Source organism: Dendrobium catenatum, unplaced genomic scaffold (assembly GCF_001605985.2).
Source record: "Dendrobium catenatum unplaced genomic scaffold, ASM160598v2 fragScaff_scaffold_3, whole genome shotgun sequence".
Taxonomy (NCBI): Eukaryota; Viridiplantae; Streptophyta; class Magnoliopsida; order Asparagales; family Orchidaceae; genus Dendrobium; species Dendrobium catenatum.
In genome coordinates, this window is record NW_021318465.1 from 234,422 (window position 1) to 261,124 (window position 26,703).

The following is a 26,703-nucleotide window of genomic DNA, read 5'->3' on the forward strand; positions in this document are numbered from 1 at the left end:
TGTCGCTCGCAGGCGCGCTCGCGATCCCGCACAGCCGCACTCGCGGACTCATGCTGCTTCATCGATTTAAGCAAATCTAGGAAATTTGGGTCGGGTCAACCTAGCAACCCGAGCAGGTCGGTCCGGGTTGAAATGTCTAACCCGTTTGCAAAAAATGGGTTCCGGTTCGGGTTGACCTGACCCATTTATATTCGGGTTAGCTCGGGTTTGACTCGAACCTGACCTGTCTACCCAAATTGACACCCATAGTTTTGATGGACATCATCTTGCTATATATGTGACCATGGAAAAGCTGAGAGGAGCAACATATAACAACCCAAAAATGAAAAGTATTTTTTAAAATGAGTTTTTGAATTTTATGTTTGAATTAAGGCGCTTCAACGCTATACTTTGAGCAATGCAGCGCTAGAAATTGTCACTGCGACATTGGAGTCTCTATTCTATAGTACTTCTAAATTCAATATGTGGGATTGCCGCACTAGGCCACTAACAATATTTATATATATTTTTTATTATAAACCTAAGCACTAAAGCATCTCCTCTCCCCATTCATGCCATGACTTGCTCGGGAGGAGGGAGGGGGTGGCGAGGAAGAGGAAATGAGAAATATAAGAGAGAGGAAGCGTTTCGAGGCTTTTCAATTCATCACTTATATTATAAAAAATATTATGATCAACACAAGTAACTATCATCTTATATTTTTGGCGACTTTGGTTTCTATGAATTTTATCTCTCCTAAAACTACAAAAAAAGCATTATCGTATGGTTTTGTAAGCTTTTCACCATGTAGTTTTTATATATTATAGATTTAGTCATTCTGAACAATATGATATAATTTTATTACATTTCTACCAGTTAAATATGTGTTATGTATGTTTCTGTGAAATGAGTAGGAAAAATGTATACTAAAAATGGATTGAAAAGTAATGTACTTAGATTTGATATAAAATGCCAAAATGTAAAATGTGTTGATCCGATTAACATGATTGATATGTACCTAGAATATGATAGAGATGAGTAATTGTTATGTGTTAGAAATGGAAAAGACAAAAGGTTAATATAAATAACTTTAAGGCGGGTGAAATGATGTACCAAATTAATACTAACGTGATAAAAAAGATGTACTGATTGATATCAGATATATGATATGATAATCCACACATGATACGATGATATAATTATAGGAGTCATAAGGAGCTAGAGACTAATTGAGACTCATAAGGAGTAAGGGTGATTAATCCATGTTACTCAGAGAGATTATTTTACTGTTTTACCAATCACTATTAATGTATTGTTTTACTGCTTTGTCACCAACCCTACTAATATCAAAATTGTTATTGATAATGTTACTGATTTGCTGTTACTATTTTTGGTTGCTGAGGGCGATGGAGTAACCTAAAAAATTGTGAAAATAATTTAAGGCTCTATTAATTCCTAAATAATGCTTAGATTTTCTTTGATATAAAAATTATAAAAACCTTACTTAATATATATAAGTATATGTGTTAAATCAAGTAATATAATAATAGAGTAGAGTATCGATCCCATGTGAAAGAATATTTACTTGCAAATATTAGTAATGTTTATTTCAACTATAATAATTATCATACTAAATAAAAATAAGTTTGGCGGAGATTCAATCACTTAATTTAAAATAAAAAATAACTAAATAAAATAATATTTGGATTTTTTGAAACATAAAGTTTTATATCTTTCTATGAATCTCTCTCTACCATTTGGTGTATCTCTTAATGTTTCTTCATCTTCCAATCCTTCTTCTTCTGTCCCCCTCTCCCTATTTATAGGAATTGGAGAGTTGCAATAGAATATGTACGGAGTACATAAGTTGTATTATCGATCTTTGACGTAACTTAGCCAGATGTGCCGATTTGTGTGTCGATCTTGTGAGAGATAATGCGGGTGAGATGTACCCATGGACGTCTGGAGATCAGTTGACTTTGGCTAGGAAGCCGATCTGATGTTACCCTGTTGGTGCGAGATGGGATGAGTGGTGATTTGATGTTATCTCTGAGCATGGTAATGATCTGAGCACGAGAAAATTATTAGGTGCGGACACCAGACATAGAGATGCCTCAGGAGACTACGTACACTATGCTTATGCTTTACCTACTCTCTGCGTATTGCAGTAAAGAAGCAACAAATATTTAGTTGTGAGGATTTGCTGCTTATTTGTTATGTATCTACAAATACGCCGAGTATAAGCAGAGCGTACGCAGAGCTTACGTAATGCATCCAGTAATCCGAACGCATTTCTATGTCTCGTGTACGCACCTAATCATGAGAAATATCTTGTGGATGAGATGTTGTGCATTTAGCTTGGTTTTTGATAGGTCTCACACTCAAGACATGACTTTGGCTGAGATGAATCAAGACTTGTCCGACTGAGTGAGAAACTTTTGATGATGCTATTTATCTAAATCATAATTTAGGTAATGATATATCCTATACTTAATATTTAATAACTAGCAATTATTTTGTATTATTAACTATTAATTTGTTTTTATCGAATTTTTTTCAAAGCAACCCCTTAATAAATAATAATAATAATAATAATAAAGAATACTTCAACCAGAACAGAAACTTCTCTGCGAACTCGGATACATTTCTTTCCTCCGAAATGGCGAGAGCCCCTTCTGCTACTCGATTGATGCTTACAAAACCCCATTCCTCATTATTCCCTTAGTATCTTGGTTCACTCTCGCCTCCGTCGCCACCGCCGGCTTCACTCCTCTTCCACCTATCATTGATCCTCTGGTTTTTGTGTCCCCAGAAAAACCCTAACACGCATCAGTGCTCCTCGTCTGGTGTGGTGGCTTCCTGGATATGGCATCGGGAAAGAGGGAGAATCCCACACAAAGCGAAGAGGTTGAGATGCTCCTTTCCACCCTATGACATGTTTCAGCTGTACTTTGTTTCTGATAACATTATATTGTTTTTCTTAATTAATTATTTTAAAAAAATGAATTTGGGTTGGCCTATTATGAGATAGCCAAAAATTTTCGGGTTAGTACGCTATTTAGTGACAAATATTGAGGAATGTCAATATGGGCGGAGTGCATTGTGAAAACTTAACATCATTTAGAAGAATCGGGTGGATATTTTCTGTTAATCCTTACCATACAATGCTCAAGCGATGGATTATTGGCTTTGTTTAAGGGTCTGATTGGTTTGCTGTAAAATGGATGCAAAGTTCCCCTCTTTATTTTGTGCCCAGTCATCTTTATTACATTATCTTCAGAAAACCTTGCAAAGTAATTGGGGCCCCGATTGGATCATTTCCTTATAGATGTTTTGATGATTCACTAAATACTCTGCTGTCAGTGGAAAGGAGGCGTACTCCCACTTTCCATTTTCTTTTGAGATCTTTTCCTGATATTTCACTCGACATCCAGTGGTGTAATACATGGGATAAGTGTACATTCTGCCTGTTCAACCATTGTCGTTAGATAGTTATCAGCTGCTAAGAAGACCAAGAGTTGCTTATAAAATCCACAACTGACCTATTTCATGAAAAAACACAACAACAACATCAAGCCTTTGTCCCACCACATGGGGTCGGCTACATGAATCTTTTTTCTCCATTTTGTCATGTTTTTTTTTTTGGGACATTTAAGCCATTTAAGGCAAACTCACACACACAACGCACACACATAGACTCGAACCCTGAACCTCTTAGTTGGAAGCCTAAGCTCTCAACCTAAAAGTCGGATTCTCATTTAAATCTATAAAGAAAGATTATTTTTAATATTTTCTAACCAAGTCTTTTTAGGTCTACCCATACCTTTCTTAATATAAGTTAAATCTAATATCTTTACTTTCCTAACCGGGTCATCGGAAGGCCATTGTTTTATGTGACCATACCATCGAAGGCGACTCTGTCTAATGTCATCTTCCACTGGAGTTACTCCAACCTTTTCACGTATATGCTCATTTCATATCCTGTCTCCAAGGGTAAACCACTCATCCACCTGAGCATCCTCGTCTCTGCAACACTTAGCTTAGTATTATGCATCTTTTAATGGCCAACATTCTGCACCATAAAGCATTGTAGGTCTCACCACCATCTTATAAAATTTTCCCTTAAGTTTGAGTGGGACTTTTCTATCGCACAATAAGCTTGATTTATTCCTCAACTTCAATCATCCAACTTGAATTCTACTGATAATATACCCATCTATTTCACCATCGCTCTGAATAATAGATCCAAGTTGTCTAAAACATATACTCTTATTAATGACTTGATCACCCAAAGTCACAATCCCTTCACTAGGTCTATTACTACTAAAATTACACTCTATATATTCAATTTTAGTTCCACTCAAGCGAAAACCTTTAGACTCTAAGGTTGACCTCTATAATTCAAGTTTACCTTTAACTCCCTTTCTAATCTTATCAGCAAAAAACATACACCAAGGTACATCCTCTTGCAAATGTCTAGTGAGAACATCTATGAATAAAGCAAAAAGATATGAGCTTAAGGCTGATCCTTGATGTAATCCAACCGAAATATGAAAATACTTGGTCAAACCACCTTGTGTTTGTACACAAGTAATAGCTCATGCATACATATCTTTAATGATTTGAATATAAGCATTATTAACTCCTTTTCAAGAACTCTCCATAGCACTTCTCTTGGAACTTTATCATATGCTTTCTCTAAATCAATAAATATTATATGTAGATCCTCCTTATGCTCTCTATATTTCTCCATCAAACCTCTCAATAAATGTATGGCTTCCATAGTAGACCTACCCAACATGAATCCAAATTGATTTTGAGAAATATTAGTATCACGCTGTAACCTACGCTCCTTAACTCACTCCCATAGTTTGAAAGTATAAGACATTAACTTAATTCCTTTATAATTTGCACAATCTTGTGCATCACCTTTATTCTTAAAAATAGAAATCAACACAGTCATTCTCCACTCATCTGACATTTTTTTAGTCTTTAAAATAGTATTAAAAAAGTTATCAAGCCAAGAAATTCCTTCCACCTCCTAAGCATTTCCACACCTCTATTGGAATATCATTAAGTCAAACAGCTTTTCCACACTTTTTTAAAGCCTATTTAACTTTGGTTTTACTAATACGCGGTGAAAAAAAATCTTTATTTTCATTTAGGGAGCTAAGGTCACTAATATCAATCTCATTCTCATAATCTTCATTAAAAATTTTAGCAAAATATCTCATCAACCTTTATTGAATATCATCTTTTGAGAAAAGTATTTTTTTGATCTTCATCCTTAATATGTTTCATTTGAACTAAATTCTTACTACTCATATCTCTTTGTTTGGCTAACTTATACGTATATCTTTCTCCCTCATTAGTATCTAAATTTTTATATAAATCATTAAAAGCTAAGATCTTTGCATCACATATTGCTTTATTAGATTTCTTATATGCCTCTTTATGTGTTTCTCAATTATAAAAAATTTTTATGTCTAAATTAATTTTTATAACAAATCTTCTTTTTTTATATTTTCTTGCACATTTGGATTGCACCACCAACTTTTATTACTATTATGAGCTTTTCCATTTGATATTTCGAGCACATGTTTTACAATACTCTTAATATCACTAGCCATTTTTTTCACATAACATTAGCATCCTGATGCACAGACAAAATTTTAAGATCTAAAATCTTACTCTCAAAAATATTTATGTTAATATTCTTTAAATGCCCCCATCTAATCTTAGAATATCACTTTACTTTATTTTTTGTTTTCTGTCACTTCATCTTAAAGTTAAAAACTAATAAGCGATGTTGGGTACATAAACTTTCACTCGGAATAACTTTATAATCTTTGCAATCTAAACGATCTAATTTTCTTATAAGAAAATAATAAATCTGAGATTTACTATATTCATTCTTATACGTGATGAGATGCTCATCTCTTTCTTAAATAAGGTGTTAGTAATTAAAAAATTATAAGCTAAAGAAAAATCTAATTTTATCATGAAAAACACAGAATTGAATAAATGTATATATAAGTACATGTACTCAAGATGATGCACAGAAAAATAAATCAGATCCTGAAGTGGGCTGATTGATGACTTACCATTTTTTCATCAAAATAAAAACTAACTGTAAAGGCCAAATTTTTTCCTATCTATAGGAAATATTTCAAATGCGCCTGACTACTAGTTCATTTTGATTAGATTTTGCTTATCCTGTATCAAGTTAAACGTTGCAAACCTCTTTGCTCGCTGTCCAATTCCTATATCTTTTAAGCATGAGTTTGAGACACGTTGAATATGCTTGGTTTATAGGTTGCATATAGGTTTTGGAATGGAGCTTTAAGTTTTCTATGAAAAGGTAAATTAATAGAATCCTTCGAGTTTTATGAAGCTTAATTAATACAGTGCTCTTTATAAAATGAAAGAAGTATGCCACTATTAATTAATTGTTTTTAGATATTTTTATTCATGATTTTTTAATTGAGATTTATAATTTGTAGAAGCATACTAACATAAAGTTGATAAATATATGCTTATTATATTTAGTTTGCTATTTCATGAGCGCCTCACGTATACCTTCTACTATATTATATGTAACTAGGTATGAGGTTCCTTGTCCATACCCTCAACAAAACTAATTTCTCCTTGCCATGAACCTCCTCTATTAACATGTCAGATTGAGCTGCGTACCTGGGAACCCTACTTTTAAAGGTTGTTAATTGGAGAGAATGGAGGGTAAAGAGAGAATATTGCTTGACAATTACCTTCATTTAGAAATGATATAGCTCTATATGAGAAGCATAAATGAATTGATCATTAGGAGTTATTATACATAAATTATAATATGGCTCATTGATGGGATAATATCACAGGAGTCTGCTGATCAACATGGGCAAAACACTTTGGTTGTGTGTAAAATACCACTCTAAGGGAAGATGCTGATCAATGGATTAATGAATGCTTTAAACATTGGTTATAACTATTAAATCAATAGCAGTGAAATTAGTGAAACATATTAAATCCTTGATTTGTTGGTTAGGTTACATTAATTTTCCTCTGCAGTTAATTGCATAAATTGAAAATTTATAAAGTTTGTTTCAAAACGTTTTCTTTGCAATGATTTGAATTTTCTTGATAATTTTTTTGTTACTTTATTAAAATCTTTAGTCACTGCAAGCACTCAATACTGTGGCTTATATTTGGGTTGAGTTTCCTGTTCTTTTCTTTGTTTTTTGCATAAATAACCTTAATCATAACTCTCCAAGATCACACAATTTGAAAGAATTGTTTATTCAAATCACATATATATAATAAGATTCAATTAATGAAAGCAAAATGAAAATCAATGGAGGTTTCCACTACTTAATTTGAGGTTGAAAAATTAGCAGTCTTTCTAAAATATTTATTGTGCATTTGTTGACGAGCTTTTCGTATCAACTCGGCTCCAATCGAGCTGATTTGAGCTTGCCTGGACTCGATCGCGCTCGATCAACTCAATCGACCGTCGTCGAGTGTCAATTTACCTAAATTGGACCCTAATTTGCTGCAATTAAATTCAATTTTGCCAAATTAAAATCAAATCGATCGAGCCGACTTGAAATTGGTCCACATCGAACCCAACCGAGCCCCGTCGAACAAAATTCGATTCAAATCGGCGCCGATTCGAGCCTATTTTCGCAAAATTGGCTTGACGGACCCAATCAGACCGAATGATCCCAAATCGATTTAAATTGGGTCCAATTCAGATTCAATTTCAAACCAAATCAGCCAATTTGACTTTGTGACATTGTTTTGATTTAAACTCTGAAAATTATTCTATCCATTATCTTACTAAAATGCACCACAATACCTTTACAATGTATTAATGTTCAGAGTTGAAGCAGCTAAAACTATATGCGCTTACCTGAATTTTTCTATTAACATTATGCCCCTGAAAAATTGAAAACCTCTTTTCGATAAATAGTTACCTTTCATTCCCCTTTTTATGATTTAATGATGTTGTCAACGAGCAAACAGGAATGGCTTCCTCCAACGCATGCCATAAAATGTTTAGGACACTGAGTTTATTTTATTGTTAGATAGGAGAATAATGTACTGAAAATTGTAATTTATAGGATTTTGATTAAAAAAAAGTTGAGCACATTTTAAGCAAACATACTCTAGTCTTATCACATGATTTTTGATCAACAAAAATTTTGATAGCATACCATTGAAGATGTTGATGTTTAGACTAACAGTTGAATATAACTTGCTTTACTATTGTTGTTTGAAAAATATAGAAGAGAGGATATAGCATATTTATGGAACAAGCTTGTATATTGAGTGAATTTAACTTTTTTTATACGTGACTCAGTTCCTTCTATCTTTCCTATCGATAGGGGTGTAAATGAGTTGAGTTGAACTCAAGTCATAGCCAGCTTGAGCTATTCTTGCCTATTTAATAGTAAGCTCGGGCTCAAACTCGTGCTCGATCTTGGCTCATCTTAGCAACTTGTAGCTCAAGCTCGACTCGAGAGTTTGTGTTTTGCCAAAACATTGATGCTAGTGATGCTATAAAGTTGTGATAGGGGCTCGCTGGTGATGGAATAAGTAGTTAGGAATTCAAAGTGGGAACTTGTTGGTGAAGGTTTTGATGGGACCAATGGCGGCAGTTGATTAGGTCATGGTTGAAGCTCACTGGAAAAAGGTATAAATGGGATAAGTTCCCAGGAATTTATGATGGGAGCTCATTGGTTAAGGTATTGATGATACCAACAACAGCCGCCGAGGAAGATGTAATGAGAGCTTGTTGGAGAAGACATCTATGACACTAGAAGTGAGGAAGTAGTTGCGGGGGTTCACTGTAGTTTGGAAAAGGCATCGATGGAACCAATTTGTGAGCTTGTGGCTGATCCAAGACGAATTTTTTTTTTAATTCTGAATTGATTTTAACTTAGAGCACATGATTTAGGATTTCTAATCAAGTTAACTCGTGAGGCAATGAGTTGAAAGCCTTATCAAGCTTTACTCTAGCTTGTTTAATATATTAGTTGTAATGTGAGCTCGATCTCACGACTCCATAAGCTTGACTTGTAAGCTTGTTAGAGAGTTGAATTCGAGCTGGCTTGGCGTACTTACACGCTTATGTCTATATCTTTCTATGTTTGTGTTTATGTCCATATGTATATGTATGTAGACTATTTGAATTTAGGAAGACATGCATATTATTAAGTCAGTTGTAGCAAGCTACTAGGAAGACATGGCGTACTTACACACTTATGTCTATCTCTTTACCTGCCCGCATGCGTCTGTGCTCGCGCACCTGCTTGCGCTCGCCCGCTTGCGCACTTGTGCACTCGCCCGCTCGTGAGCGTTCGTGCCCGCGTCCACGCGCGCGTCCAAGTCGGGTCAACCTGGCAACCCGCCAGGTCGGGTCTAGGTTCGGATTTCCGACCCGTTTACCTACCCGGGTTGGGTTAGGGTCGACCCGTTTGAACCCGGGTCAGTTCCAGATTCGACCAGAACCTGACCCATGACCCGAAATCGACACTCCTAATTATAATAATCATTTTTTATCTTTTTTAGTTTTGTTTCAGCTCCCTGTTTTATCAGGCCTCATTACGCCTTGGAAGCCATCTCATGCTTTTTTATTATCTCTATATGGAACTAGCTTTTGTTTTGCTGCTCCAAGCTTTGGCATTTTGCTATTGTCTAGTTTTTCATAGATAGTCTTATTAATTGTTTCAACTTTTCATTGTTTTTAACTATTTCACACCTAACTTTGTTAAGAAACTATGCTGAGGCTTTGTACTTCAGGCTGATGCTGCAGCTCTCCAATATCAGAACCAGCAGCTTGTTCAACAGTTAGAGGCTCAAAAGAAGGCAATGCATGAGCTGGAAAAAAAGTACAAAGAGCTACAAGAGAAGAAGATCTCTTATGACCAAACTTTGATAACTATAAACAAAATATGGAATCAGGTCACATCTACAATTTCAAACCCATCTCTTCCTCAACATTACTTTATTTATTTATTTATTTGTTTGAGTCGTTTTCCTTTTATTTCCATACTATAGCTGGTTGATGACTTGGTTCTGCTTGGAATACGAGCTGGTGGTAACCCGCAACATTTACATGAACTAGACCATGAAGATTTCGTTGAAGGTCCTGTAAATTCCTATTATTATTTTTGTTTTATATGTGATCTTTCCATGGTAGCATTCTTTTTAACCTATTAGATTTATGCGTTAGTCATATTTAGTTGCTTCTAATCTTCCAGACATCCTCGCATCTTTCCCACCAGAAGAGATGTTTCTGCGCAGGCTTTTAAGAACGTCTACCATTCAGAGTAATGGGGTAGGGTTAGATATCAAATATGTGCAAGATGCTCTTGCATTGCGGCATTCACAGACCATGGATTTGATGAAAAATCTCGATGAAATGATAGTTTCTCAACAACTTAAAACTGAGGGGTTAGCAGTGGGTTTGCAGGGCAAATCATCTTCAAAAGGTTAGAGCAATATTAAAAACATTTTTGTTAATGTTATGAATGTTTTTAACTCTTGCTCTAAAAAATGACGTCTTAAGCTGAACCAAGTTGATGTTTTTTCTGTGCTTTTGAACGCTAATCAATTTGCTTTTATTCTAGAGACCATAGCACAACTGCAAAAGGTTGATGCTTCGTTGAGAGAGGAGGTTCATAATCTTCATGCGGCCATAGCTATTATCCACCATAAGCATAAAAAATATGCGGAAGAAATAAATTATTACCTGGAGAACAAGTCAAAAGAGGAGTCTGAGATTAAGCGCCTCTCAAGTATGATTCTTCCTCACCACCCTCCCTAAAAAATTCTATTATCTTCTTCTATCGTTCTGCCTTCATTAACAGAATTTTAGTTGACAAATAAGACAATCTTCTGTATTGGTTAATAATTAGAAAATTCCTTAGCTTTGATATCGATGTCTATATGTTATTTCCTATCCATCGCCATAGATTTCATATTACAATTCAGAATAAAAATCAGTATGAACTTTGTCCGTAGGTGTTCATGGTAATGACTTTAGTGGCCTTAGCGTCTTAAATGAAATTAGAGATTTTTGTTTTTATCATCGTATTAGTAAAACCGAAGTTAGAGAAGGTTTAAATAAAATGGAGTGTGGAACAGCTGTTGGACCTGATGATATTTTAATAGAGGTGTGAAAATGCTTAGGAGATGAAGGAATTTCTTGGCTTACAAGACCTTTTAATTTTATTTTGAAGACTAAAAAGATGTCAGATCAGCGGAGAATGTGTGTTGGTCCCTTATTTTAAGAATAAAGGAGATGAACAAAAGTGTGTGAATCCTAAAGGAATTAAGTTAATATGTCATACATTAAAATTTAAAACTATGGGAGAGACTTATTGAGCATAGGTTACAACGTGATAATGTTTCTCAAAATCAATTTGGATTCATGCTGGGTTGGTCAACTATGGAAGCTCTAAATTTATTGAGATGTTTGATGGAGAAGTATAGATAAAATAATGAGGATCTATATGATATTTATTGATTTAGAGAAAGCGTATAATAAAGTTTCAAGAAAAGTGCTATGGAGAGTTCTTGAAAAGAAATGAGTTAATAATGCTTATATTCAAGCCATTAAGGATTTGTATGCAAGAGTTGTTACTGGTGTTCAAACACAATTTGTTATGACTAAATATTTTCCTATTTCAATTGGATTGCTTCAAGGACCAACTTTAAGTCCGTATCTTTTTTGCTTTAGGCATGGATGTTTTTGTTAGACATTTTCAATAGGATTTAACATGGTTTATGCTTTTTGCTGATGATATTCTTCTTGTTCATAAGACTAGAGAGTGAGTTCAAGGAAAACTTGAACTATGGAGGTTAATCTTAGAGTCTAAAGGTTTTCGTTTGAGTAGATCTAAAATCGAATATATAGAGTGTAAATTTAGTAGTAATAGATTAGTTGGGGATTGTGACTTTGAGCGATCAAGTCATTAAAAAGAGTACACATTTTAGATATCTTGGATCTAATTTTCAAAATGATGGTATAGACGGGGACATTATTAGTAGAATTCAAGTTGGATGGTTGAAGTGGAGGAATTGATGCATGCACATTTCAGTTTTTGTTTTAGTTTTATTGTAATTTGAATTCTATAGTTAATTTTGATTTTTTTTTTATGCTACCCTGTGATGGACGGCAACCAATGATCATGAGTAGGTTGTGCTTGGGCTTGACAATCTTTGGGTGTGCTAGTTATCTTGGTGCCTTGGCTCTTGGGCTGCTGGTGGATCCTCGGTTTGGGCTTGGCTGCTCAGGTTTTGTTGTGTTTTTGGGAGCTGCTATATTCCAGCTCATTTATGTTGAGCTGCTATTTTTTCAGCTCATTACTTTTGGTAGTTCTCCTCCTTTTTAGCTCATTAAGTGGAGTGGTTTTTGCTCTTTCCCCTTCTCTGTGGCCCTTTGGTTTCCCCCGCCTGGCTCCTGTCCCATGGCTAGTTCTTCTCCCCTGGCTACCTATTCCGGTTCCCCTGGCCGCATGTTCCTGTCCCCCTTGTGGCCCTTCGGGTGATGCTCCTGGACCGCCTGCTGACCTTCTATTTCCCCTATTCTGATTGGATCGGTTGGAGGTGGTTTTGGGTTGTTTGGCTACCCCTTTTCTCCTATATATATGAGATGTTTTGTGGCATGAAAAGGTTGTTGATTGTTGAGCTGTTCTCTAAAAACCTGAGGGTTTCTTCTTTGGAAAACTTGCGAGCTTGTTCCAACTCTCTTCTCCTCTCTACAATTTCGTCTTGGGCTTCTTATCACTTTCTTCTCTCCGCAAGTTCCACTTCACTTGTATCTTTCTTCTTGAGCTATTGGAGGTGTTGGTTGGCAGGTTTGGTAGCATTTACCGGAGGAGTTTTGGTGGATGTTGGCCCAAGTAGCTGTGGTGGACCCTTAGTTTGCATGCCCTTAAGCACATATTTTATATTGTCTACTATTTCAATTGCATGTGAGGTGACCGTTAGACGGTTTTTCTGAGAGTAGCTGTTTTTATTTTTAATTTAGTTTTCGTTTGTTTGGCTTTCGTTTGTTTTGAAGTTTGTTTGATATTGGCATTCTAAGTTTTGAATCGAGAAAGGTTCTACTTATCTTGGTGTTCTCCCCTTGTGGCTTTTTCTATCTATTTATCTACATCATGTTTGGTATCAGAGTCTAGGTTAGCATATCCTAGGTTGATGTGTGAGTCTTTTCTTAAAAACACAAATGACTAATCAGAATAATCAAGGGGATTGACAACAAATGATGCAATAATTAGCGGGTTTGCAACATCAAAAAATAACATGACTAACACTCTTGCCAATTTGAATGTTAATATTTCTAATGCCCAAAATTCTGAAAGTGAGGAGGAAGTCCCTAGAAATCAAAATAGGCATAAAAGAAATTGGGATCATGGGATAAAAATCGATGTCCATAACTTTGAAGGTAAGCTACAACCTGACCAATTCATCGAATGAGTAGAAAAGATGGATCAAATTTTTGATTGAAAGGAAATACCTGATAATAGGAAGGTTAAATTGGCTAGCTTAAAACTCACTGGTTATGCATTAACGTGGTGGAAGAACCTTCAAAATAATAGGCTAAGGAGAGGAAAAGAAAAAATACGAAGCTGGGATAGGATGAAAGAAAAAATGAGAGGAAAATTTATGCCTTCAGACAACTCACGAATCCTATTTCAAGAATTTAACAATTTTCATCAAGACAATCAAACAGTTGAAGATTACACCGAAATTTTTTATAAACTCTAATCTCGGAACTACTTAGATGAATCCGAGGAGAGAACTATCACTAGATACATCAACGTATTAAAATGGACAATTCAAGATCAACTAAATTTGCACAATGTAATCAAACTCGACGGGCTTATCGAATGACACTGAAAATTGAAAAGCAATATCAACGGAGTCATAAAAAAGTAATTGAAACTTATAAGCGACGACAAATTGGTGGGATTAAAATTCAATCTTCACAACCTTCTGTGGGAATATCTGGTGTGCGAACTAAAACTTTGGAAACTCAATCTTTAGATAAGGGTAAGGGATTAATGGGACCCAAACGGACTGAACCACCAAAACTGATTGAACCATATTATAAATGCAGACTATATGGGCGGACTATATGGGCATCTTTCAGCTACTTGTAGAAAAAATAATCCTCCAAAAACTAACTACATTGAAAATGATGAAGAATTAGAGGAAGAGGAAGAAGAAAATGAAATTGAACCTGAAAATGAAATTGAGTTAGAAAGGGTGGATGTAGAGGGCGATCATGGTCACCAATTCCTAGTAATCTGACAAGTTTTAACTGTTAAAATGAAAAATGAGGATAAATAGCTTAGAAGAAACATTTTTCGAACCACTTTCACTATTGAGGGAAAACTTTGCACTTTAGTGATCAATAGTGGGAGTTCAGGTAACTTTGTCTCACAACTAATGGTATATAAGCTTAAATTAAAATCTAAACCACTTGCCAAACCATACAAAATATCTTAGTTCAAGGAAGGAGGTGAGGTTCCTATAACAAAGCAATGCACTGTTAATCTAACAATTGGGAGTTCTTACAAAGATAAAGTTGTTTGTGATATTATGCCTCTTGAAATCTGTCAGATCTTATTGGGTCGGCCTTGGCAATACGATCATAAAACAATTCATAATGGGGGGAAAGAACACATACATCTTAATTCAAAATAACAAGGAATTCACTCTTTACCCTCAAAAACATATTCCTGACCCACGTGCAAAAAATATCAAAACTACCAAAACAACCACTCATGAACTACTTCTTAACACAAATGAATTGAAATAATCTGAGGTAGCATACCTGGTGCTAGGAAAAGAATCTGATACAACTTAACAAATTCTTAAAGAAATATAACCTTTAATCATTGAATTTTTTGACATAACCCTGAAGAGTTGCCAAAAGCTTTGCCCCCTAATGAGAGACATTCAACATCACATTGATCTAATCCATGGAGTCACATTACCTAATCTTACCCATTATAGAATGGGTCCAACTGAACATGAAGAACTTCATAAGCAAGTGTTTGAACTTTTATAGAAGGGTTTGATTAAGGAAAGCTTAAGTCCCTATGCTGTGCCTGCTTTACTTACTCCTAAAAAAGATGGAACCTGGAGGATGTGTATGGATAGCCGAACTATAAATAAAATAACCATCAAATATAGGTTTCCAGTTCCTAGACTCGATGACATGTTTGATATGTTAAGTAGTGTTAAAATCTTTTCTAAAATTGACTTGAGAAGTGGGTATCATCAGATTAGGATTAGACCGGGAGATGAGTGAAAAACTGCATTCAAAATCAAGGAAGGATTGTATGAATGGATGGTTATGCCTTTTGGATTGTCTAATGCTCCTAGTACATTTATGAGACAATGAATCATGTTTTAAGACCTTTCATAGGAAAGTTTGTGGTTGTGTACTTCGATGATATTCTAATTTATAGCATTCACCCCTCTGAACATCTTAATCATGTGAAACAAATTATGCAAACTCTAAGAGAACAAAAATTGTATATCAATCTGAAGAAGTGGTCTTTCATGACTTTAAGTTGACATTTTTAGGGTATATCGTGTCTGCGAAGGGAATTAAGGTTGATCCTGTTAAAATTGAGTTTATTCAAAACTGGCATACTCCTAAAAATATCAGCGAGGTGAGAAGGTTTCATGGTTTAGCTTCTTTTTATCGTAGGTTTATTAAAAGCTTCAACTCTCTAATTGCTCATATCACTGATTGTTTGAAAAAATGAATCTTTAAGTGGACACCTGAAGCTGAACAAACTTTTCAAATAATCAAACAAAAATGAGTCAAGCTCCAATTCTTAGTTTGTCAAATTTTGATAAGATCTTTGAAGTTGATTGTGATGCCTCGCATATTGGTATTGGAGCTGTGCTTAGACAGGAAGGGAAACCCATTGCATACTTTAGTGAAAAGTTAAATGATTCTCGGTCTAGATATTCGACTTACGACTTGGAATTTTATGTAATTGTTCAAGATTTGAAATTTTGGAGATGTTATTTGATTCAAAGAGAATTTGTTTTAAACACTGATCATGAAGCTTTGCGATTTCTGGGTTCTAAAAAAATTCTGAACAAAAGACATGCCAAGTGGACCTCTTTTCTGCAAAAATACTCATTTCATATTAAACATAAGACTGGGGTGCTAAACAAAGTGGCTGATGCTTTAAGTATGTCTCATCTTTTGGTAACTATTTTTTCAACCATAACTTTCTTCGATTTCTTAAAAGGCACTTATGCTAATGATCTATATTTTAAGGATATTTGAGAATCTTGTCTCACTTCAGGAACTGATCAGTCTGCCCAATTTATCATTCAAAAATGCTTTTTATTTAAAGGTTCTAGACTTTGCATTACGAAAAATTCCTTAAGAGAATAACTTGTGCAAGAACTTCATAGTGGGGGTCTAGGTGGGCATTTTGGTCAAGGAAAAACTATTGTTTTAGTGGAAGAAAAATATTTCTGACCTTATATGAGAAAATAAATTGCTAAGCTGGTAAAACAATGTAAAATCTGTCAAGCTTTCAAAGGAACATCTCAAAACACTGGTTTGTATACCCCCCTTCCAATTCAAAATAAACATTGGGAAGATATTTCTATGGATTTTGTTTTAGGTTGCCTGTTACTGTATGAAAATATAATTCTGTATTTGTCGTTGTGGATCGATTTAGCAAAATGACACACTTTATTCCATGCAAAAAAATTTCTGATGCTTCATATGTTGCTGACTTGTTCTTTAAAGAAATTGTTCGTCTCCATGGCATACCCCGAACATTTACTTCTGATAGGGATACTAGATTTTTGAGCCACTTTTGGAGAACACTTTGGGCTAAGTTGGAACTACTCTTCAGTTTAGTAGTGCTTATCATCCACAAACCGATGGACAAACTGAAGTTGTCAATCGAAGCTTAGGGAATTTACTTAGATGCCTTGCTGGAAAGAAACCTTCCCAATGGGATTTGATATTATCCCAAGTTGAGTTTGCATATAATAATTCTGTTAATCGATCCACTAGAAAAACTCCCTTTGAAATTATTTATGGTCAGCGTATACCTCACATTTTGGATAGAACTTGTTTACCTTTACCTAACAAAGTTAGTGCTGAAGCCATAGACATTGTTGATCATATCAAATCAATCAAACAACAAGTCTTTAAAAAACTCCGTATGACAATTGTTAAATACAAATCTGTTGCTGACAAACACCAGAGGAAATTTTATTTTAAAGAGGGTGATTTGGTTATGGCTTATTTTTGTCATCAACGATTTCCTGTTGGTACTTTTAGCAAGCTAAGCAGAAAAAAGTTTGGACCTTTTCGTGTTCTACGAAAATTGAGCACGAATGCCTATCTCCTGGTTCTTCCTATCACTGTTGGAACTTCCCCTGTATTTAATGTTTCTGACCTTTCTTTGTATGAAGGAAATTTGGATGATTCTGTGAAAGTTGAGACTTTACAAATTTTCGCTTCAGTCCTTAGCAGAGATGATCAGATTGAAGATGTTATTGATATCAGGACTACTCAGACTAGACATGACGAATATAAAAGGTTCTTGGTTAAATGGAGCAACCTTCCATTAACTGACTGCACATGAATGGATGCGGCGGAGCTAAAAAATTGTCATCCGGATCTCTATCAGACAGTTGTTGAAGCATTCTCATCAAGAGATGAAATTCTCCCATCATGGGGGAATTGATGCATGCAAATTTCAGTTTTAGTTTTATTGTCATTTGAATTCTATAGTTAATTTTGATTTTTTTATGCTACCCTATGATGGACGGCAACCAATGATCATGAGTAGGTTGTGCTTGGGCTTGACAATCTTTGGGTGTGCTAGTTATCTTGGTGCCTTGGCTCTTGGGTTGTTGGTGGATCCTTGGTTTGGGCTTGGCTAATCGGGTTTTGCTGTGCTTTTAGGAGCTGCTATATTCCAGTTCATTTATGTTGAGCTGCTTTTTTTCAGCTCATTACTTTTGGTAGTTCTCCTCCTTTTTAGCTCATTAAGTGGAGTGGTTTTTGCTCTTTCCACTTCTCTGTGGCCATTTGGTTTCCCCCGCCTAGCTCCTGTCCCATGGCTAGTTCTTCTCTCTTGGCTGCCTATTCCGGTTCCCCTGGCTGCCCGTTTCTGTCCCCTTGTGGTCCTTCGGGTGCTGCTCCTGGACCGCCTGTGTCCTTTTATTTCCCTTGTTCTGATTGGATCGGTTGGAGGTGGTTTTGGCTGTTTGGCTACCCCTTTTCTCTTATATATATGAGATGTTTTGTGGCATGAAAAGGTTGTTGATTGTTGAGCTAAGTTCTCTAAATACCTGAGGGTTTCTTCTTTGGAAAGCTTGAGAGCTTGTTCCAACTCTCTTCTCCTCTCTACAATTTCGTCTTGGGCTTCTTATCCACTTCTTCTCTCCGCAAGTTCTACTCCACTTGTATTTTTCTTCTTGAGCTATTGGAGGTGTTGGTTGGCCGGTTTGGTAGCATTTGCCAGAGGAGTTTTGGTGGACGTTGGCCCAAGTAGCTATTGGTGGACCCTTGGTTTGCATGCCCTTAAGCACATCTTTTATATTGTCTACTATTTCAATTGCATGTGAGGTGACCACTAGACGGTTGTTCTGAGGGTAGCTGTTTTTATTTTTAATTTAGTTTTCATTTGTTTGGCTTTCGTTTGTTTTGAAGTTTGTTTGATGTTGGCATTCTAAGTTTTGAATTGAGAAAGGTTCTACTTATCCTGGTGTTCTCCCCTTGTGGCTTTTTCTATCTAGTTGTCTGCATTAGGAATGCATCGGGCCTATTATGTGGTAGAAAAGTACCCCTCAAACTTAAAAGAAAATTGATGAGGACATCGGAGATCAACGGCTACGATCTTGAGTTATTTATTTATATGTTTTATGTATTAGTTTATTTTATATTGTTGTTTTTCCCTTTATACCCTTACGAGTGGTCATGTAGTGTTGTAGCCCGAAGGGCATTTTAGTCTTTTATTTCTTTTCTTTTCATGAGGCCTATTTATATGCTAGTTGTTTTGTATTTTGGGATGATGATTTGATAATAAAAATTTTATGTGTTTTCTTCTTCTTCCTGTGCGAGCACTAGAGAGAAGGGAGAGAGAGTCCAAGGTGAGGGCAAGTACAATACCCACAAGTCGTTGGAAGAGTCCGCGGCTCGTGGTTTAATTTATTTTATTTTTCTTCCTTCTCTTCCCCACCCCACCCGCCGGCTCCTCCTTTTTCTCCACCACCGGCCATCCACCCCCACCCAAATACTCCCCAACTCCACCTCAAGCCTCACCGCCGGCCTAACCCCATCCTCCCATCCAACCGAGCCCCTAAACCCCCTCCCACCTCCTTGCCACCGGCCATCTTGGCCCTCCCACCATTAATGATGATTTCCATCATCATTACCACTTACCAAAACTCACCCAAGTGATTTAGGAAGATAACTCATCAATTTGAAATTCTAATTTGAATTTCAAATAACTTCCTAAATCGACATAGCTATATTTGGAAAGTGTCTTTATTTGAAATCAATTCTATATCATGAATTTTGAAATTCAAAATTCAAATTTCCCTTGATTACTTTCCTAAAATAACTTCTGTCAATTAGAAAAGTTTCCTTTCTTGAATTCATTTAAATATTTGAATTCAAATACTTTCCCTAATGATACAACCCAATTAGGAAGCCTCTCTAATTTAATCAAATCTGAAATTAAATATCATATTTGATTTCAATCAATAATTGAAATTAAGGGCTCACATACATCGAATCTAGACGCTTTCCCCTCCTTTCCCTATGGCCGGCCTTCCCTCTCCCTATTCTTTCTCCAATCTAGTCACTAACTCGTAATTAAGTTCCCCACTAATTCACTTAGCAGCCGCCATATTTGGGATTAATTTTTGAATGTCAATTTCAAATCTTCCTCCCAATTAAATGTTTCCCTGACTTCCTGCTTGATGCTCTCCACATCCATCAAGTGAGCCTTGCTATCCAGCGGCAAGGAAGGCCACGGTTTGCTGTCCATAGCTCCCAGCAGCCCAAGGAGCAGGCCCAGACGTTTCTAAGCCTTACGGAGTGCTGTCCAGGTCCTGTCCAAGGTCAAAACTGCTGCTGTCCTGAAGTTCTGCTTGCTGTCCCCTTATTCCAGCAAGAATCTCTTGCTGTCCAGCACTCTGGAAGACCACACTTTGTTGTCCCAAGTTCCCAGCAGCCTAGAAGAGCAGTCCAACGTTTCTTGCACCTGAAAGGTTGCTGTCCAAGATCTGTTCAAGACCAAACTACTGCTGTCCAGGGAAATTCTGCATCTCTTCCTGCTGTCCAGCTAGTCGGGACTCGGGAGATCTTCGTGTGCTGTCCGAAAGTTTTCGATTGCTGTCCACCACATCAAGAAGGGTCTTGGTTGCCGTCTACTTCATGTCAAGCACCCAAACAGCCACCAAAGCTTCGTATCTTCTATTTCTTTGGGTAAACTTTTCCTCCGACTCTTTTATCTTTGTAGTTACTTCTCAATTGTGGTCTTAGTAGATTCATGAGAATAGTGTCAATACTCCTCCGCTAAAACTTTGAACTATTAGAGAGTTGAGTGAGGGATATCTATTGATGACAATCTTATTGTTAGCATAGAGATTTATTGTTGAAACCATTCATGTATGCAATGCTAGATTAATTGATTATTTTATGTCCTTAACTCCTATGCATGTGGTTTAGCCTAAGCTTGTATCACCACTGTGTGTTTTATCTCATCGTTAAAATCGTTATAAAGATATAATTATTGTGGTCTCTAAAATTAAGCGTGTAAATTCATTAAATATCTCATCTTCGCATGTACGTTCTACATCAAAAATTCTATAAGATGGTGGTGAGAACTGCAATGCTTTATGGTACAGAATGTTGGCCATTAAAAACAAGCATAAAGCTAAGTTAAGTGTTGCAAAGATGAGGATGCTCAGGTGGATGAGTGACTTTACTTTTAGTGACAAATTGCGAAACGAGCATATACGTGAAAAGGTTTGGAGTAGCTTTGGTGGTAGATAAGATTAGAGAAAGTCGCCTTAGATAGTTTGGCCACATAAAACTTTAGCCTTCTCATGACCCGGTTAGAAGAGTAGATGTATTAGATTTGACCTATATTAAGAGAGGCAGAGGTAGACCAAAAAAGATTTGATTAGAAAATATTAGAAATGTTATTTTTTATTGGATGTAAATGTGAATCTAACTTTTAATAATACACAATAGAGAAAACTAATTCATGTAGCCAACCCTAAGGTGAAAGGCTTGATGTTGTTGTTGTTTTTACGCATGTGCAAATTGATATACACCATTAAATTAAAGCAGAGAAGTTACCAGAAAATTTTCTGAGAATACTTTACCTTGGCAACATTGATATTTTTGTCTTAATTTTGATAGTAATAGCCATTATTTGTTCTTGACGATAATTTTCTAAATGCCTCATTAGTCAGCACATGCTTTACTTTGTTTAATTATTTAAATTTGTTTATGCTTGATGAAGGTGAGCTAGAAGAAAGTATGGCCGAGCTTGAGGAAAGTCGACGCAAGTTGATTATTTTACAGCTGCAGAAGAAAGGGGCATCTGCTATGACTGATTCACTTGTCAGCTCCATAAACGGTACCAGTACTCCGGGGAGACTTGGAGATAGGACTATTACTCTGAGGCAGTTGAAAGATTCTATTGAAGAAGCCAAGGTACCTAAATGCATGCCAAGAGGATTTTTAATTTTGTTTATATTCTTTGACCAGCATAAAGTTGGAAAGTCCTCATATCTAAGTAAAAATCTTTGCTTTTTCTTGTGGCAGGTGTTGGCATCAAATCGTGAATTAGAGCTTCAGGAGGCACGGGAAGACAATTTATCCTTGTCAAAGCAATTGGAAGACCTTGAGGTTACTTGATTTGAGCTTTATTAGTTTTTTGTTTATATAAGTTGCCTTTTTGGTTAATTTTTGGTGGTGGTGCCTCAAATGATTTGAAGTATTGACTAACTTACCCTTTTTCCTCCCACAATTAGAATCAATTGAAGGATGACAAATATGTGCTCCATTCAAAACCATACACTTTACTGAAAGACCAACTCCAGCATTTAAATGCTGAAATTGAGCGGTACAAGGGGTTGATAGAGCCTTTGCAGGTAGTCTTTTGCTATTTAATTGCTGAAGGCCCGTTGTTTGCCTGTTTTATTGTTTGATTTTCTAAAATCATGTATGCAGGCTGATAGAAATCAATTACTTAAAAAAGATAGGGAGCTGTCTTCAAAAGCACATTCATTTGATGCTGTGAAGACCTCTATTTCAAGCTATGAGGCCAAGATAGAAGAGCTAGAGCATCAAATTCAGAAGCTTATTGCTGAAAGAAACAAACTTGAAATGAAATTGGAAGAAACCCTGCAGGATTCAGGTGAATATTATGAAGTTTTGCATTGTGACACAGTTTTCGCGTCGCACTCTAAAAAATAATTATTTCAGAGAGAAATGATATCAAGGATGAGATTCACGTCATGGCATCTGCGTTGGCTAAAGAGATGCAGATGACTGAAGCACAGTTGAATCGGTCTAAAGATGCTGCATCTGAAGCCCTTTCATTACGGCAGGAAGCCAATTCCCTAACAGCTATGCTAGAGGAAAAGGTCTGGATTTAAATGCGGTCATATTTTTATCTAGCATTTATGTGTAACGTGCTCTTTATGAATTATATATTGCAGTCTTTGACTTATAAAATCTTTTATTACTGTCAAAGTGTTGATGTATCTAAATCTGAGACATTTAAGATTGATGTATTCTTGGAGGTCAAAAGTTGATATTAGCATCAGCAAGATGGTAGATTGCAAAATTAAGTGATGGAGAATCAATTTGGTGGAATCAATCTTATTCTGTGTTTAACTTTGAGTTGAGAGATAGGGGATGGATGGATTGTTAAGTGGACACTGAGAGAGACGTGTTGAGAGAGATTCGGGAAAGACAGGAGACCTAAGAACAAGGGGAGAGAGAAAGAGATGGTGAGAGAAAGGTCAAAGTAGGCGGGGAGGAGGAGCATTTTGAAGGGTAAATAATCATTAGTGGTGGAGATATAATATAGCAAAGTAAATCTTGCTATCTTGTGGCTTGGCTTGAGAGAGGGTAGGGAGATCCAACAATTGGGGAGGAGGGGTATTTTCAAGAGTAAAACGAAGAATTGTTTTGTTTTTCCTAAAAATAGATGACTAGTTGCAGATGGCGTAAAAAATTATGTACATGAAATGCAAATTTTCACAATATGCTTATATATTGGCATGGGATTCTAGACTCTTTAGTGTTGATATGTTTATTGAAGTGGTAATATTGTAGAAATAATTTAGTTCACCTTGATGTATGAAGTCTAGTATGAATAGGTGATCATTAAAAAAGCTGCATAAAAACACAAATAATGGTAATTTCATTTTTTTTTAATTTATTAGCTTGTTTAAAGCATAACTGTACTATTTCTTGGTATAATCTCTTATGGCCTTGCTGACAGGCCGTTGATGGCGAACTGTAGTTATCAAAGAAAATATTGCTGACCATTAATCTCAATTTAAATTAATCTTTCCAGCAGCATTATGTTTTCACTCCCATATAAGATGATGCCTTTTGTTGTTAGATTGCTGAACGCAAAAGCTTGTCAGATAAATGTGCTGAGCAAACTGTTGAGATTAAGTTACTGAAAGAGCTGGTATGTGTATTTATTTTATGATTTCATGATTCCTTTTTCTCCATTCTCTGAGTAGCTCTCTTTGTTCTTTTGGTTTGATAAGCCTTTTGAGAAAACACACACACACACAAATTAGAGTTTATGACATAATGCTGTGATAGTTTCATCTGAAAGGATGTAATTCTGCAGATTGAGAAATTGGAGAAGGAGACACAAGAGCTGCAGAACATCCTGGATATGTATGGACAAGAATCTTATGACAATAGGTATATTCAATAGTTTTCTTAGACTTTATTTCTGCTTATTTTATTGAAGGAACAATCTGATCTGGCAAGAAGCTTTGCAAAATTTTGCTATGAATTTCCCTATAGTCGCCTCTAAGGAGAGCTAGAAACATATGTTTCCTTATGATATAAGGAAGACAAGTTAATTTACAAATGGCCAATTATGGTCAGTTTGAAGCAAAATTTTCACTAATTTGTTTTGCAAACGGTTGGCACATTGTTATTTGGCTAATTCTTTCTAGAAATTTTTATAATAAGATGTAATCTTTAACAATCAGGTCTATTAGAATGTGATAGTTGTAAAAAAGTTGCTGTACAACCTTTTCGAAAGGGAAAAATATATATAATACCAGCAACACCTTTAAAAAAATCTTCTTTTCTCATAATATTTTTCAAATACTTTTACAAATAGTTACAACCACCCCTAATAAACCCTTGTTTTCATCCATTTAAATTTTGCAAAAAGAAAATAATCAATCTCACTATAACCAAAGATGATAGTATGGTGTCTAAAATAGTTTTCTTTGTATGTATCTGTTTATTTTAGAAACGGTTGTGCTGTTTTTTTATTTGAATTGTTTATTGCATAAAAGCTTTTAGGTATTTAATGGTTGGATCTCTCTCTTACAGAACTATTTCCAAGTGTGTTATGGTTTTATTTCTATTTATTTTTGGTTGGTGGGGAGGGCGGTTGGATTCTCTCTTACAGAACTATTTCCAAATTACTTATGTTACACTTGTTTTAGGTGTGTGGGGGGGGGGTAAGTAATGCTAATGCTTCTAAGAGATTACAAGTCCTTCATGAGATGGAAAGGATGATAAGATGCACTTAGTGATAAATGCCGACTGTATCAGAGAGGTGAACTTTAAGAATAATGCAGATGGAGTTTATTAAGTGTGAATTTTTGTTACTGGAGATGGAAAGACCAGAGAAAAAAAAAAGATTATGATTTCCTTTTATTTACATGATAGCATGTTTGAAAAAAATAAGTATGTTTAAAGATGCTTGTGTTCTTTTGGGGATGTAGGTTTTGTCAGATTGGTTCGCTATTGGAAAGTTAGTGATGAAAAACTCAGAATTAGGCTGCAACAAAGTGCCATTGGTTTGGTTTCAGCCTGATCTTAGAACTCAACTCGCTCTTTGTAGTTTTAGAAATATGGACCTTCATTTGAGCTGTGAAATCAAACATGATGATTTTTTTGTAAAAAAAAAATCTTAGAACTGAACCGGTTTTCTTTGGTTCTACGGATATTGAATTTGATCTGAGTTATGTAATCAAGCTGTTAATATTAAGTCATTGTGATATGATTCTTGAAGAGCCATAAAGGGAAGAACACCTTTTGAGTAGATGCAAACTCCTAGAGAGAACAAGAGGGAGAGGGAAAGAGAAATCAAATTTTATTTCCTGAACTTTATATTATAGCAATTGGGCATTTATAGATCTTAGGTTCACTAAACCTGAATCGGTTTTATGGCTATAGAATAGAACCGGTTCATGCAAGGCTGAAAACAAACTTATGTAATTATGAAATAGTAAATAAATGACCTTGTGATGCAGGACGTATATGAAAATTTGATTTAGGTAAGGATTTTTGCACGCTTAATGAGTAAGAGAAAATTAATTAAATCTTTATGGTGATTCAAACAATGAAATAAAACACAAAGAGCGGTAAACACAAGCTTAGGCCAAGTTACTCGCGAAAAAGTAAAAACCACTTAATAATCATTTACTCTTGACGTTGCATACGAGATACGTTTCAACAAGAAATCCCTAATCTAACAATAAGAATAGTGCTATGAAAGATCTCTCACACACTTCCTACTAAACACTAAACTTTTAACGGAGCTTGGCAAGATTTTGCATGAATCAAATAAAACCACAAGCAAGGATCAACGAAGAAGATAAGAGAGAAGAAAAAGTTCACCTTTTGCTAAGATTCAACCTTCTCACAAGCTTGGACATCCGTTTGTGGCATCTTTGACGGCTCAGACAGCAACAAATTCATGCTCGAACCTTTGGACAGAGAGTATCCAACCCTGGACAGCGATCCCTGATAGTTCCAGGCAGCCACGGTCGCTCCCAAAAGGGCTGGACAGCAGCGAATTGCTGCTGGAGTCTCTGAACAGCAAACATGTGGTCTTGGACAGTAGCTCTCTAGGGTCTGGAAGGGTGGACAGCCACTATTAGCATCCAGAAATTTCTGGACAGCAAGTAGAGATGTGTAAACAGCAGCACATGAAGATTGGGACAGCTTTCTACCAAGAATCCAAGTGGAGAAGGTAAGGGAAGGTGGCCGGCTAAGGGGGAAGGCTTGGGAAAGATTGGGTTCAGGTTTTGGGTGAATTAGGCTTAAAGTTTGGAAGAAGATCTTGGAGGGAAAAGCTGAGATTAATTCCCCAATAGAAATTCCTTGATTAGGAAATAATTTAAGTGGGTTATGGGGTAAGGGAAGAGGGCAGGTAGGCTAGGGCTGGATTTGGAAATATTTCCAAAGTGGGGGCTGATTTTTGGGAAAGAAATATTGGGGTTGGGCTTTGGAAAATTCGGCTCAGAGAGGGGGGGGGGGATGGGGTGTCTAGATGCAATGTATGTGGGGGGATTAATTAATTAAATAATCAATATCAGATTTTGATTGATTACTAATTAGTGGGGTTTCCAAATTTAGGCATCTTTAATTAGGAAAGTGTGAGGATTTGAATTAATTAAATAATCAATCTCAAA

General features: G+C 35.9%; 1 protein-coding gene across 1 annotated transcript in view; it reads left to right on the forward strand.

Moving 5' to 3' along the window:
- Positions 1-2,593: 2,593 nt before the first annotated feature.
- Positions 2,594-26,703, forward strand: part of LOC110115203 (E3 ubiquitin-protein ligase BRE1-like 2) — a 45,604-nt gene continuing 21,494 nt past the window's right edge. The window contains exons 1-12 of the mRNA XM_020848374.2: positions 2,594-2,886; positions 9,778-9,939; positions 10,036-10,123; positions 10,239-10,469; positions 10,608-10,775; positions 21,528-21,721; positions 21,833-21,916; positions 22,042-22,161; positions 22,241-22,427; positions 22,496-22,656; positions 23,646-23,717; positions 23,886-23,962. Of these exons, the coding sequence (XP_020704033.1) occupies positions 2,845-2,886; positions 9,778-9,939; positions 10,036-10,123; positions 10,239-10,469; positions 10,608-10,775; positions 21,528-21,721; positions 21,833-21,916; positions 22,042-22,161; positions 22,241-22,427; positions 22,496-22,656; positions 23,646-23,717; positions 23,886-23,962 (1,586 nt within the window). The 5' untranslated portion in view covers positions 2,594-2,844. The remainder of the gene's footprint in view (positions 2,887-9,777; positions 9,940-10,035; positions 10,124-10,238; positions 10,470-10,607; positions 10,776-21,527; positions 21,722-21,832; positions 21,917-22,041; positions 22,162-22,240; positions 22,428-22,495; positions 22,657-23,645; positions 23,718-23,885; positions 23,963-26,703) is intronic.